This window comes from Pseudorasbora parva, chromosome 17 (assembly GCF_024679245.1).
Source record: "Pseudorasbora parva isolate DD20220531a chromosome 17, ASM2467924v1, whole genome shotgun sequence".
NCBI lineage: Eukaryota > Metazoa > Chordata > Actinopteri > Cypriniformes > Gobionidae > Pseudorasbora > Pseudorasbora parva.
Genome location: NC_090188.1, coordinates 34,381,169 through 34,396,975, shown reverse-complemented (window position 1 = coordinate 34,396,975; position 15,807 = coordinate 34,381,169). Strand labels below are relative to the sequence as shown.

At 37.3% G+C, this 15,807-nt stretch overlaps 1 protein-coding gene across 1 annotated transcript in view; it reads right to left on the bottom strand.

Annotated features, from left to right (window-relative positions):
- Positions 1-15,807, bottom strand: part of LOC137044732 (CUB and sushi domain-containing protein 1-like) — a 194,993-nt gene that overhangs the window by 62,512 nt on the left and 116,674 nt on the right. Inside the window, 6 exon segments of the mRNA XM_067420993.1 lie at positions 477-650; positions 4,588-4,761; positions 5,361-5,534; positions 7,858-8,052; positions 11,053-11,238; positions 14,029-14,217. Of these exon segments, the coding sequence (XP_067277094.1) occupies positions 477-650; positions 4,588-4,761; positions 5,361-5,534; positions 7,858-8,052; positions 11,053-11,238; positions 14,029-14,217 (1,092 nt within the window).

The following is a 15,807-nucleotide window of genomic DNA, read 5'->3' as shown; positions in this document are numbered from 1 at the left end:
CACTGGGGAATTGTCCATCTTAGATGCGTTGACCTGCCTCCATTTGCCGTCACGATTCAATTTCACCAGGCCACCATCAACAACTTCCTTCGCACATTAATTAATCATTAAAGTGACAAGATGTGCACGGTTACTCCTACTTAATGTCAGAAAGCATCCCACAATGTCACACGGGTTGCTGCAGACCCATTTGACTTTCAAATCAACACTTCAAGATGGGAAATGACACACAGAGAATTATTTGCACATTGCTTCTTGTCATTCACTGGCTGACTCAGACTGCTGAGCACAGATGCTGGTTTCGCTCTGTTAAAGCTAAGCCCATGAGCTGTGGGTGTTAAACAGCCTTACTAAGGAGCTTCTCGCATAACAAGATGGTGTTCAAGGCTGCGTCTCCGTTGAGACTCTCAACAAGGGACAGGCTGCCTGAAAACATTTGATATACAGTAAAATCCAGTTTCTTGAAAAGTTCATACCCTTGCACACAGGAAGAGGGTTGCTCCACTGTCCGTTCATGCGACACTGTGCTCTGGATACACCGTGCAACAAATACCCTGTGTTGCAGGTGAAGTTGACCACGTCGTTGAGATTAAACTCGCTGCCATTTGTCCGACCGTTTGCAGGGTTTCCAGGATGGCCACAGGTTATGGCTGTTAAAAAAAAGAAAAAATGTTCCATTACTTCCTTTTTGAAGCTGCCGATAGGGCCTGTGCATATGTTGAAGTTACATTACACATTTTTTTTGTTGGAAAGTAGAGTTGTCAATTAAAATGATTGTAATTAAAATATTACGTACAAAAATAACAACAACAAACAATAATCATGACGCCCTGACCTGGATGACATTTTTGTAAAAAAAAAAAAAAAAACTTTTTAATGCACTTTTTTATTTAATATTTTCTTTTGCAAAAAATATAATGCCTTGATGATTAAACAATATCAACAGATAACAAATTAACACCTTAAATTAATTGTGTAATTAAAGGTGCCCTAGCATGAAAAATGCAATTAACCTTGCCATAGTGAAATAATAAGAGTTCAGTACATGGACATCACATACTTTGAGTCTTAAACACCATTGCCTCCTCCTTCTTATGTAAATCACATGCATGAACAACAACAGGGAAAAATGAGTGATTCTCAATATAACGGCAACCGTGATGCAATCGTTAGGGATCATTAATGCGTATGCCACTAACATTTGCATATGTCCTTACATGTTTATTGTCAGGTGGAACTGCTGCCGAATCATCGGGAGTTCGGTAGATAAAACAAGCAACACTCGAGGATAGCAAAAACGGCAGATCATGGACACAAATGTCATGCTCCAGACTGTGCAGGGGACGTGAGGACTTTTCATACCCTTTCCACAGATAAAAAAATGTCAACAATCATGGTTGATGTTTATTATAATCAGATACCACAACAATTTAATTAAAAATCATTTGTTTGCTCGGCCCATTTCACCGTGGACAGATTAATCCAACTGTGACAATATCAAGCAAGCAGTAAGTAGTTATTTATTCACTTATTGACTGTTTAAACAATTTCTGATTAAACTGAAAGTTTCTCAGAGAGACAGCATTGTCTAGATAACGCAAGATGCTAGTACAGTAACAATAGGAAACACCAAGTACCATACAAAACTAAATAGTGTGTCTAATGACAAAGGTTACTATTATTTTGTATTATTAAATACAACCATAGTTACGCATGTCGTACTACATTAGTTTAGTTGCTTACAGATTGCTCACTCGATCCTTCTAGCTAACGTCACCTTCTCCACCATATACGTTAAAACGATAGTCATTTGACAAGGCTTCCTAATAATTTTGTAAAAAATAAATATTTATATTTTTGAGAACTGAAGTATGATGTTTTTGCATGCTTGTAGTTCAGAGTACATCACAGTCACTGCGTAGCCTACATTGTGACTAACGTTATATAAACATGAAATATCGTTGAGAATAAAGACGAGTCTAAAATGTAGTTTAAAAAATAAAAACTTGTTTTGGTTTTGTCGGGGGGAAAAGAAAAGGGTTCGTGCTTGCAGTTGCCAGATTTCAGTCATTTAAATCCCCCAATCTGAGCTTTTCTGTAAAAATAAACCTGTATACTATCCAGTGTTTTACCTAAACATGTACAATCTGGCAACTATATGCAGGCGAGCTCTCTCTCGCTCACGGATGATCTGAAAACACCAATAAACAAGTAGGCTGCATTTTAGCAATCGCAATCTCCATTTGAGATGTTTTGCTTAAAGTGTCATTCGGTCGGTCTGTGTTCGATCAGGACTCACGAGCCGCTTCGCTGAACAATTTAACTTGTGTGAGCTGCTGAAATAAGCCAATCAGAGCAGAGCTCAACTTTAATATTCATAACGCTTCCAAATAAGGCAAAAACAGAGCATTACATCCTAGGGACAATTTATAGGTTTGTAAATGGACCTGAAAAACGGTATCTGGACAATGTTTGCCCTTAAATAAGCCACATACCCTCTATGAAGATATCAGAGAACAATTTAACATAAAGTTTCAACTCATTCTAGGGCACCTTTAATTAATAATGATTTCTAAAACTACGTCAAGTCAAGTCAACTTTATTTATATAGCGCTTTTACAATGACAATTTTTTCAATGCAGCTTCACAGTGTTAAACAGGATAATATTGAAACTGATTGAAATTTAAATAGCTGTACAGTCATTCTGAAGAAACCGGTGATGTCATCAGCTTATTTTCATTTATCATATAGCGACAATGTTGGCAGATCTGTATCATAGCTTATACAATTAATTAAGACCTAATAAATTAATGGTATTTAGATATTTAGTTGATTACCTTACATCAAAATTTTTATGTCCTCAACTGAGCAATCCAAGCCAAAGGTGACAGTGGCAAGTAACCAAAACTCCATCAGGGCATGATGGAGACAAATAACTACAATAAGTATGTCCAACCTTACCTGCATACATAAATTACACTCACATTAAATGGAATTAGCAAATCTCAACTGCTGGGTTGCTATATTGTCGAAAAAATATTAAACTATAATATTGCCCATCTGTACAGTATATTAAAAGTTGCATGTATAGTACATCTTACTTTACCTGCATATATACTAGGGATATGCCTGAAGCAGAATACCTTATTCAGAAAGGCACAAATAATGGCTTCAAAATGAATATAAATTCTACCCAATAATAGGAAATATATTCAGCATACTTATTCTCCGTGTTTGCTAGGTGAGTCTGGGAAAGCATAGCATGATATTACATTCCAAAATCACTACACAATAAGGAGTGTGAGTGTAAACTATATGAATAAAATGAATAAATAAATAATTTGTATTTAACATTTAGTATATTTGTATTAGAATATATTTCAATACATTTTATAATTATATTAAAATCTATTTATATTTTATTAATATTTGTTAAATTAATCTATGAAAGGAACCAAATCACATTTAAAAAGGGCTTCTCGTGTAATTTCACAAACCTCTGGTCAAAGCCCCGACCATACATACATACATACCCTGATACATACAGTAAAATTGCTTTATCACACAGCTCTTTATATAAATTTAGATATGCTGTATATTATACACCGATCGGGCATAACATAATGACCACTGACAGGTGAAGTGAATAACACTGATTATGTCTTCATCATGGCACCTGTTAGTGGGTGGGATATATTAGGCAGCAAATTAACATTTTGTCCTCAAAGTTGATGTGCAAGAAGCAGGGAAAAAATGGCAAGAGTAAGGATTTGAACGAGTTTGAAAAGGGCCAATTGTGATGGCTAGACAACTGGGTCAGAGCATCTCCAAAACTGCAGATCTTGTGGAGTGTTCCCGGTCTGCAGTGGTCAGTATCTATCAAAAGCGGTCCAAGGAAGAACAGGGGTTGATCCGGCGGCAGGGTAATAGGTGGCCAAGGCTCACTGATGCATGTGGGGAGAGAAGGCTTGTGTGGTCTGAAGAACAGACCAGCTACTGTAGCTCAAATCGCTCAATAAGTTAATGCTGGTTCTGACAGAAAGGTGTCAGAACACACAGTGCATCACAGTTTGCGCATGGGGCTGCATAGCCGCAGACCAGTCAGGGTGCCCATGCTGACCCCTGTTCATGGTCGAATGTGCCAAGTGAGCATCAGTACTGGACCACGGAGTAATGGAAGAAGGTGGCCTGGTCTGATGAATCAAGGTCTTTTACATCAATATTAGGACATAATGTTATGCCTGATCTGTGTGTGTGTATATATATATATATACACACACACACACACGCACACACGCACGCACGCACGCACGCACGCACGCACGCACGCACGCACGCACGCACGCAACTGCTCAATTGCTTGTATCAAATATTACAAATATTGTAAACTATATTACCCAATTCTAAACTGCTAAATGTGACTATAAGGCATGATGATAAAGATATTATTAACCCGTAAAGCTGCTTTGAAACAATATGTATTGTGAAATGCACTACATAAATATATTTGACCTTGAAAATTAAATCAATTTACAGACCGACCTATTATAAAAGTTATTCGTAAACAAATGTTAAAAGTCACTTACGAACACACACAGGCGCTTGCCCTGACCACCTGTGGTCTTGTTGGCAGATTCGAACTGACGTCCCTATGAGCCGAAAGCCCAGGTTGCACTGATAAACGACTGTGTCCCTATAACTGGATCCATCACCACTGATGTGGCCGTTAACAATTGGATCCGGAGAATCACAATGACCAGCTGAAAAACATTTAAAGAGGTCAGTATCAACAAACATCCCATGTAAATGAAATCTTGTTACTAAATAAACACAAATTCAAACTGTGAGTTTTACAGGGCGTGAAGCACAGACACATCTGGTTATTTCCAGAGAGCACTCCGGCAGTCACTGTTTGACATTTTGATGAAATGCTCTCTGTGCTGTTTGGTCAAGCAGCAGGTGATATGTCTGAGGGTCAGCACCGATGGTCAGACAGTTGCATATCTCCGTTTAGCTGCACTCACTGCTTGTTCAAGGATTTTCCTTTTTTCAATATTGTCTAGCACTACAGAAGTCATAAATCAATATTGCCTAGACAAGACTATGTGAGTTTAGGAATGTTGCTTAGGGAAGAACAAAGATTTTTGATCCAGGAGCATGTTCTTCTTATAGAAATCATATTGTTCTAAGTGCTGCACAAAAACTTGAACTATACAAGCACTATATAATAGCATATAGGAACCTTTTTTTAGTAAACTTTACCTCCATTAAACTCAGCTTTTCTCTACTCATGAACAACTCACTAATAAATAATAAGTCCAATCACAGAGGATGTCCATCACTGAAAGATGCTACTTACCCAGACATTTGGTCTCAACTCCACTCCAGAGACCGTTAGCCTGACACTCTCTCACGTGTGAGCCCACTAAAGTGTACCCTGTGTTACACATGAAGATAGCTGTGGCTCCATAGGTAGTAAGGGTGCCCATCTTCTTCCCATTAGCAGGGGATGGAAGCTCCCCACAGGAAATGACTGGGGGAAATAGTCAGTACAATATCTTGAATACAAATGTCATTTTATTTAAAAAGAAAAAGGTCACACTGATAATGACGGACACAATATGCCACTCTTATTCACAATGACTATCGGGAAATGAGGAGGTGAAGGGGCATGGCTAAAAGCAGCACAGATGTGTTTATGTAATGGTGCACATGTCATGGGCAACTGAAGTACACTACCAGAAAAATGTACTCTTTATTACTAATGTTTTCTCACATTGTTTGGAGCCCCTAAAACAGCATGGTGGTGGGAAAAAAATATGAGATGGGATGAAAAATAACAAGTCAATGCTTTTGCGTTCTCTCGCAAATGTTTTGCATTCCCCCGAGAAACTCTACGTTCGCTCGCAAAAACCTTTCAAGCATTTAGCGAGCGAAACGCAAAGTTTCTCAGCGGAAAGCACACGTTTTTGCAAAGGAACACAAAGTTTCTTGGAGGAATGCAAAACATTTGCGAGAGAACCGGAAAAGCATCGAAAAGCATTCACAAATCTCAAAGAAACAATGTGAAAAAGATGAATCACAAAATAAAAAAGCACAACGGCGTGACAAACTTCTTTTTAATTCTTAAAAGTATCAATATTTATATATATATATATATATATATATATATATATATATATATATATATATATATATATATATATATATATATATATATATATATATATATATATATATATATATATATATATATATATATATATATAAATTAAGCAACTTAAATAAGCAGTCTTTTGGGTAACACTTTACAAAAAGGTGTCGTGTTAACATTAGTTAAGGTGTTAATTAACAAGAACTAACAATGAGCAACATTTATACATTTATGTAAATGTTAGTTAATAAAAATACAGATGTTCATTGCTTGTTCAGTTCCTAGTGCCTCAAAATCTCTCTCTCTCTCTCTCTCTCTCTCTCTCTCTCTCTCTCTCTCTCTCTCTTTTCAAACAGATTACATAAACACAGAACATTTTATTTACATTATTTAAAACCTGACATTTTAACGATTTCTCATGTTTGTGTGATAAGTTGTCACTAAGTTAGAGATCATTTTCTGAAGAGAATCAGATTAGACGTCTTTGACAGAGAGGCTGCAGACCGTGCATCATGTTTGTTTTCCTTATTTTGCAAAAAGCACAATGTTGTTTTTATTGTGACTATACACAAATAAAAGTAGAAATTAACAGATTGCCTGAATTCAGTTATTTGAATCTCTGCGGCACTAATACGAGTTAAAGTGTTACCGTTTTTTGTACTCATACTGACAACGAACTAGATTCTGACATTAATTTTCTGAAGGAATAATGAGCTGTGACTGAGCATGGTTTTAGGGAGTTATACTTCTGTATACAGTTGCTAAGGTTTTTCTGATTCAACAATCACAAACACAATCTGAGATTTCATTTATGTCAAACAGTGCAGGATTAATTACATGAGAAGCTTCATACTTAAGGTTAGAGTTTGTTCAAATCCAATAACCGTGAGTATGAGCAATAGTAATAGCGATGGTTGCCTCAGCAAACAGCCCTAATTAATTTTTAGGTGCATGGGCTAGTCATACAACCCACACACAATATTTTTTACGACATACTAAGAAGTCAAATTAAAATTTAAGCCCCAGCTGTTTGCATCTGTTCCCTTCATTAACAACTTACTCACCGTGGTGCGTAAACACATTAAAAATTAAACTGTCTCTGATTAGAATATTTACATTTGCTCTATGACCTCGAATTAGTTAAAGCATTTTTCACCGAAGACTTAATCACTATGATACTGTTTACACAGCCTGTCCCTGCGGTGGAAACAGGGCCACGATCAGAACCAACTAAGCAGTGGATGGCGTCTTATGCGTGCATGCTAAATCCAGAGGATTACGCTTGGATCAGTGGAGAAATAAACGAGATGTGGCATAGAGAGCGGCCAGATTTCAGACATATTAGCTATCCTAATGAATTTGTTTCATTAGCTTACAATGGATGCTGTTTGGTAATTAACAAACTGATCTTTTCATGAAATCCCATGAGTGGAATTTGGAATTCAATTGTGCTTTATTGTGGGGTCTGCTTAAAGAAATAGTTCAGCCTAAAATGGAAATGTTATCATCAATTATGCACTTTCATGTGATTTTCTCTCTTCGGTGAAACACAAAAGATGATAGACAGAGCTTCTTTTTTCCATACAATGAAAGTGGATGACAATTTATACAGCCAAGCTTCAAAATGGACAGATAAAAAAGATCATAAAATGCATCTATCTTTGTAAATGTACATGTCGTGTTTGTGTAAAAGCATTCTTACTCTTGCAGGTGGACTTCTCCTCCAGCCCTTCCCATGTTGCATTAGCTAAGCACTTGATGGTCCTCCTGCCCCCTAGATAGTAGCCAGGGGAGCAGCTCAGCATTATCCGTGCACCAAACTCATTCAGCAAACCCGAGATGAGACGCCACACCATGTGTTCTGAGAGCATGCTCTCAATGTTAGGGCACTGAACCGCTGCAGGACAGAAGGCAAAGAACGCATTAATGGAAAACCATGACCTTGTAGGCCCTGAAACTGGAATAACTAGAGCTTACAGGATTTATGGGATAGATAAACAATACTGGTGAAAAGTTTGGATGCACTTGTCTGAATTTATGTTTCTTATGACCTAAAAAAAAACTTTTTATATAGAGGATTTTTTTTTAGCTGCAGGAAGTTACATTACACTAAAATGTAAGTTATTTAATTTAATTAAATCGGAATCATCAAATCATTCCGACTAATGAATTTGAACATAGTGTTTACATGAAAGCAAAATCAAGTGATCAGGTAGATGTGCACGTTTATACACAATATTGCCAAAAGTTTTGGGACACCTGCCTTTAAATGCACTTGAACTTATATGAAATCCCATTCTTAATCCGTAGGGTTTAATATGGAGTTGGCAGCTATAACAGCTTTAACTCTTCTGGGAAGGCTTTCCACAAGGTTTAGGGGTGCGTTTATAGGAAATGTTGACCATTCTTCAAGAAGCACATTTTTGAGGTCAGGCACACGTGCACACATCTGCTCTAATTCATCCCAAAAGTGTTCTATTGGGTTAAGGTCAGGACTCTGTGCAGAGAATGGACTTGTAGACTTATTGCACAGGTGTGTATATAGTGTATGTCACAAGCTTTAAATTGGAATTGATCTTTTGACATGCGCTCACTGCATGAATAGCCTACCCACAAGTTTCCCACGGTTGGCGCATACTAATCATCATCCAGCCGTTGCTTCTTTTCTTTGTTTTAAAAAGCAGACTTTATGTTCATCTATTTCGGGTCCTGATTAAGAGCTGAAGAGCACATGAAGCTTGATGCTGTGCTGCTTACATTCATCAAGCAGTAAAAACGTCCCTTCCCATGCCAAAAACAAGCTATCTGTGGATGAAAGTTCGAAGCAAGGACTGCTGAGACGACATTGTCCTGCAGCACATCACAGACGATAAGTGGAATGAGAATTTTAGAATGACACGGTAGTCATTTCTGACACCATAGCTGTGGCCCAATTCAAAGGCTGCAGTCTTTGAAGGCGTGGAAGGACGGACGGAGTGTTGTTAAATGGGACGGTCTAGCCTATGGAGGATTGTTCTTGTCTCCTAGCAACTATGACAGTTGCCATTGATGAATGCCAGCAGTGTTTGTACTGGACTTTTTGAAAATAAAACACAACCTGTGTAAAGTTGTTCACCATGGTCCATTTCTGTTTATATTAAAGAGTATAAAATCCCATCTTAGTAAGATGTAAGCCAACATTTGAACCACTTTAAAGTTTTATTATCATTATTATTCTTATTAGTATTACATTTGTATCATTAGATATAAAAGTAAGTTGAAACCCAATACTTACATTTAAAAGTGTAATCTGGCAATTTATCCCTAAAAGTTGTCACTAGTGTGCAATGAATTCGGGGATAGGCAAGGCCGCAAAATTTCCATCTGTTGTATCTTTGTATTGTTGCTGTTTTATTTAAAAATCAAAATTTAAGTGGGAAGATGAAAGATAAAAAAACTTTTAGATATCAATCTGCATATGCGATGCACATTAGTTATGCTCATCTTTGCTCGCTCCTTTGAAGGAGGCTCTATAAAACGGCTCTATATTTAATGAAGCTCATACAAAAGACCTAAACCGGATGCAATGAGACCTGTTTTACAGAATACGGAAGATTGTTGTCCTATTGGCATTGGAATGCGGCCTTCAAAGGATGCCTCTGAACTTGGATACAGCTTATATTGAACAACAACAGCTCGTTCTGTATGTCATATGTCATTGCACATGCTAAGAACTTACAAGTTTAAGTTTTCATCTGATTGATCAAGTTTCCAGAAAATGTTTAAACCCCCTTTTATGAAATTTCCATTGGATTTTTCCAAATTGTTCAGACTGACGTGGTTACATTTTTACACATTTTTATTTCCAATTGTGCAACTAGTCCGATTACAAACGTATTTAGTGTCCATGTAAACGCCGCTACTGTCATATTAAAGATAATTTGTGAATTTTGGGTGAAATTATACACTTCCCTTTATTTGTTTTTCTAAAAATAGGTAGTGGTTAAGTATGTTGGACTGTTCAAACAAAGATAACTTTTGAAAAAAAAAATTGCTCTTCGTAAGTCAGTCTAGGAATGTGTTGGCTTTTGTTTCATTTCGTTAGCACATTGAATATTTGGAAATGTTATTGATGTGAATTCGTCTTGAATTTCATCTGTGTTTATATAAAGGTGGTTGAAAACTGAAGTGAAAACATAAGGTTTCAGTGTAACAATATTGGAGCCAGCATCGAACAGATGGTCCTTTGATTGAACAGCACAGTGCATAGCTCGGATTCAAAGGAAGCTTAATTTGGTGCGGGCGCATCTAATTTTGAGGGAGGAAAAAAGATTGCAAGCTAGGTCAGGTACACTAAACTAGATCTTAAGTAGACCAAAACATCTTTCCCTCCCTTCTTCTTTTGCATTATGTTCCCTCTCCGTGTTCTACATGACAAAGGTTTCACATCCCTCAGCTCACACTTGTTTAGATAATTATAAACACAAGATACGAGCTCTGTAGCATGCAGCTAGTCTCAGATGCCTTGGATGTGTCATACTATCATTTGAAATCTTTAGAACGAAAGAACACCTTGACACTTATGCAGCCAGGCAGAAGCCTCATCCTTTCTCCTTAACATTGATGATGACCTCTGAATGCATAATACATGGTTATTTGGCTGTGGGCTCTTTAGTCGGCTATGTGGGCTAATGGTAATTCAGGTCAGATGGGGGAGATGCCACATCATACCATTTGTCTTGTTTGAGTTGCCAAAGCCCAAAAAAATCAAGTCATTATTGTTAATTTTGCCAATTACCTGCCCTACAATACTCTCAGAGGGGGAGCCGAGCGAGAAAGCGGCTGACTGCCGCGGTTCAATGAGGCGGTAGATTTTAACATGCTGTTGGCATAGAAACAGAGGACTTGATTTGCTCACGTAAACAGCGGGAAGGATGTGCCACGTTGCTCCAGGTGCCATCCTCCAGGCAGACGGCGGTAAGCAGGCTGCTAGCGTCGGGCCTGTATCCCTCCTCACACTGATACTGCACTTTACTGCCCACCGTGTACTGGAAGCCATGGAACGATCCATTAGCAGGAGACTCTGGCACTCCACAAGATACAGCTGCCAATCAGACACAAACATTACTGCATGTGGAAGCTTGCTATACGGTGTATCTATATCACTGTAAAGTTAGCTATGAATTTTAGAATACCCACTCAACAAAATATACTTATTCAAGTTAAATAGTTTAAATACTAGATCAGTACATCACTTAATACACAGGAAGCGTATATGTACACGCAAAAATAATTTCTTAAAAACCAAAGTTAAATAAATTGGAACCGTATAGGTCAAGATGGGCCAACTCCCATGGATGTACTTAAAAAATATATATTTTAAAATAAATTATTTTTTCTGAATTTGAATATTGTCGTTTTGTTTTTGTTTCTTTCTTTCCTGTGAACGCTTTTTATAGTTTTTTTTTGGGGGGGGTTATAGATTTTTTTTAATTATGTGGAAATGTTAACTGGAAATGGTGACTAAACAAAGCATACTTGCATACTTCCAAAGCATTTTGAATTTTATTTAATGTTAAATTCAACATTTACTAATACATTTGTAAAACCAATGTTAATCTGTTAATATTATTTAATGGACATGAGTTAACACAAACTAACAATGGACAGTAGCATTTTTATTAAGTGACATTCAAAAAGATGAATAAAAAACTGTAAGAAACATACTACTTATTGTTAGTTGTAATGCATTAACTAATGTTGTCTAACTGGGACCTCAAAAGAAAAACTGACCTGAACCTGGCCTAAAACTAGAAGGTTTGTCAGTGTTTTTTGGTCTCGGGTTGTGTAACAGACCTCTATTACATGAAACCATTCATATGACATTGGCTCTTTTTAACAAGACAACAAAAGTTGGTCTTTAAAACTACTACAGGCAGACACAAGCAACCATTCAGAAAAACCAATGGGACCAATTAAAGCTCTTCCTTTTTAAAATGATCACATCCTGAATAAAAAGCAGGCCCTGAGCCCTCCTCTACCTCTGTTTGACCTGCTGGCAGACTGCATGGATTGCTCCCACCACTTAAAGAAATTATTGGCCTTAATTAGCACCCATTCTTGATGCCCTTCGCTACAAATGGGGCCTAGCCAAGGCTATTCAGAGCTCTGTGCAATAGTAAAAGGATATTAGTGCTATGACCTCCAGTCCTTGGAATATTGTCATTTACCTTTGTGTGATTAAGAGTAATGAGATTTCTTGAGTAAAATCTTCTGGCTGTTGAATGTATAGAAACTTTGGCTGGCGTCTTTGTGAAACGTCCTTAAAAAATGCTAATTTAACAGAGGCCCTGGGCAACATTTTTGGGCAGCAGTAAGAAGCAGCTTTGCATTAACTAGAATGATCTAAACCATGGCAGGCCAATAGTTTCCTAATAACTACAAACTAACATTTGATTTCAAAGTAGCTAAGGTAATTTTGAGTTCCCTTTCAATCCCTACTACGTTGAATCAGGGACTGACAAATGGAAAACTTGCTTGAGAGCCCAATCAGACTCATGATATGAGTCGTTACAAAGCCCATCTCACTACAGTGGTTCTACAATAATTTTATGAAGTGACGAGAATAGTTTTTGTGTGCAAAAAACAACTAAATAAAGTCTAATATACGCAGATTTCAAAACACCGCTTTGTAAAGCCTCAGAGCATTATGAGACAGTGTGAATCGGATCAGTGGTTTGGATCGCCAAAGTCACATGATTTCAGCAGTTTGGAGGTTTAGCACGCAATCCGAATCATGAATCAATACGCTGATTCATAATGCTCCAAGGCTTCAGGAAAAAGTGATTTAAAATTGGCCATCATTATTCATTATATAAGTCGTTGTATATTTTTATTAAATTTTTTCGCATAAAAAACCCGCCAACTACTAGCCCAAAACAAGCCCAATAGCTTTTTGGGTGGGGTTCTCCAGAAAAAAAAGAAAAAAAAAAGGTGTTTGGGGGGTAAAATGTGTGAGAGAGAGAGAGAGACAGAGAGAGAGAGAGAGAGAGAGAGAGAGAGAGAGAGAGAGAGAGAGAGAGAGAGAGAGAGAGAGAGAGAGAGAGAGAGAGAGAGAGAGAGAGAGAGAGAGAGAGAGAGAGAGAGAGAGAGAGAGAGAGAGAGAGAGAGAGAGAGAGAGAGAGAGAGAGAGAGAGAGAGAGAGAGAGAGAGAGAGAGAGATTTATTCTTTTAAATGTTAGGCTATATTTCCTAAATTACTCATAGAAAGTGCCGTATGCTTATAATCGTCTCATATAACCTGCCTCAAACTTGCACAAATGACAGCTGGAAAGATTAGACCTACATACAGTTCATTCGCTCACTATTTTTACTCACATACACGTCTGATCTAAAGACTCGTCTTGCTAATGAACACACAGCAAACCTTCAAAAGAGACCATTTTCTTTGACAATGCTCTGGAACAGAAGACGCAAGGGCTCAGTGCAAAAGGAGAAAGGGCAGACAAAACGCCACGTGGGCTGAAGGATAAAATTAGCACCTCAATAAAAGAGGAAGGAGGAGAGAAGGAAGCATGAACAATGAAATTAAGAGAACCCGCGACACATCAAACACATTCAATTACATTTCTGTCTTAGTCTTAGCGTGACTGAAGAGTCGCCCATTATGACATTGGGACAAAGGACACTCGTGATCTCATTGCACAGTCCTCGACTGAAATGTTTAATGGAATAAAAGTGGCTTCTCGCTGAGGCGTGCGGAGGTGCTTTTGTGCACCCCGCAGAATGACACATTTTGTCATATGCGAGGAGGCAGATCGCCTTTTCAAGGCAATTCCCAGACATTTGAATGAGGGGCCTGAGTCAGTGAATGTCTCTGAATAGTGTGATTTACCTTGGCATAGTGGAGCCGGATTGTCCCACCGGTAAAGCCCATTGGGATGGAGTCTGCATGTGGCATTTCTGTGACCCACGAGCCTATAGCCAGCATTGCAGTAATACTGGAGTCTGCTGCCTGGCCGGTCTCTCGCCCTATTGATGACTCCTCCATTCTTGGGTGGATCGTTCACACTGCAGTATGCAGCTGCGGGAGACGGCAACAGTCAGCTTCGTTACAGTATAATGTTAAGGATGATTCTTGAACTTGTTAAAAAATGCATCATGTCCTAATCTAATCATGGCCTTTATCAACCTTTAAGTGGATTTTATTATAACGTGACTTTTTTTGTGTGTGTGTGTGTGGTGGTAGTTCAAATTATATTTGCAGCTGGGCATACTGCATTTGTAGGAGTTTCCATTTCAGATGCTAAACATATGGGAGGAGAGTATTTAAAAGAGTCACACAATGCTGGGTTTTGCACCATTATTTAATGTCCAAATAAAAGCATGTCTTTAAAAGACGGTAAGTTGCGCTTCTCTTGGTAGATTGTGTTGGTCATTATGGAAGTGAGATGTTCGTCTGTGTTCTCTGTGTGTGTGCCTTCTCAGTAAACACAGAAATTTTCACTTCCATCTGCAATATAAAGGAATTGCGCTACCACACTGTAAAACACTGTTGGTTTGTGTTGGTTTAACTTAAAAAAGTTAGTAACCTGGTTGCCTTAAAATTTTGAGTTAATGGAAATAAAATATTTTGATACAATTTTACTCTCTTTTTTGATACAAAAAGAGTTGATACAATGAAGGAAATTTGTTTAATAAATAGAAACTCAAAATATTATTGTATCTAAACCACATACAAAATTAGATAAATCATGAAAATAGCACTGTTTCACTGCGTCATCAGAAATAAAACACACACAATTACCCAATATGCTTACAAAATCTTTTAATAATCTTTTAATAAAGGTTGTCGAATCTCAAAAAATGTTCATTGTAATAACTCAACATTTTTATTTCAATTAACTCAAAAATTAAAGGCAACCAGGTAACTTTTTTTCTAAATATTATTTTTTTACAGTGCATGCTAATTTGCCCTGTTTAGTAAATTTGGCCTCTTATCTATTCTAATTTTGCCTCTGAAGTAAATATATTTAGAAATGTTTACTGGATTTATTTATAATTTTTTTCTTTAGGGAGTCTGATCACCTAAACTACTCAAGAAATCTTTGAATCGGGAATATGGCTTCAGCTGGAATGAGGGTGAACATGGTTTGTGCCAACCAAAATGTGCTTACTGTTGTAAATTGGCAGCTAATAAATATAATAAAAAGTACAATTCAATGTTTGATTTTACAGAGATTTCTGTTTACTTTTGTACAATATTTAAGATCTGTGTGGGCCAATGTAAAGTCTAAGTACTGAAGCAAAACCATTGTCCACTTCACTAGATAGCTTTTTTTTTAAACAGAAATTTGTATCTAAGAGTAATCCATATTTTCTTGCAAGAAAAAAATCTGTACATTTTAAATATCCCATAAGTTAATTATATCACATTTTATAGTTACACGACCATTTAGATGATTTATGACTAAAAGCCATGAATCTCAAAGACTAAATTCATGTAGTCTTTAAAATTGTGTTTAAGTGTGATGCTTTTGATTAAACGAATGGGAAAATGCAGCTTGATGGTTATGAAAATATCATTAGATCTTGTTTTTGATGTGACAAATACAAGTTTACCCATCATAAAAAGGAAAGCAAAAGCTCCGAGGGATGTCAAAGCTTAATCTCA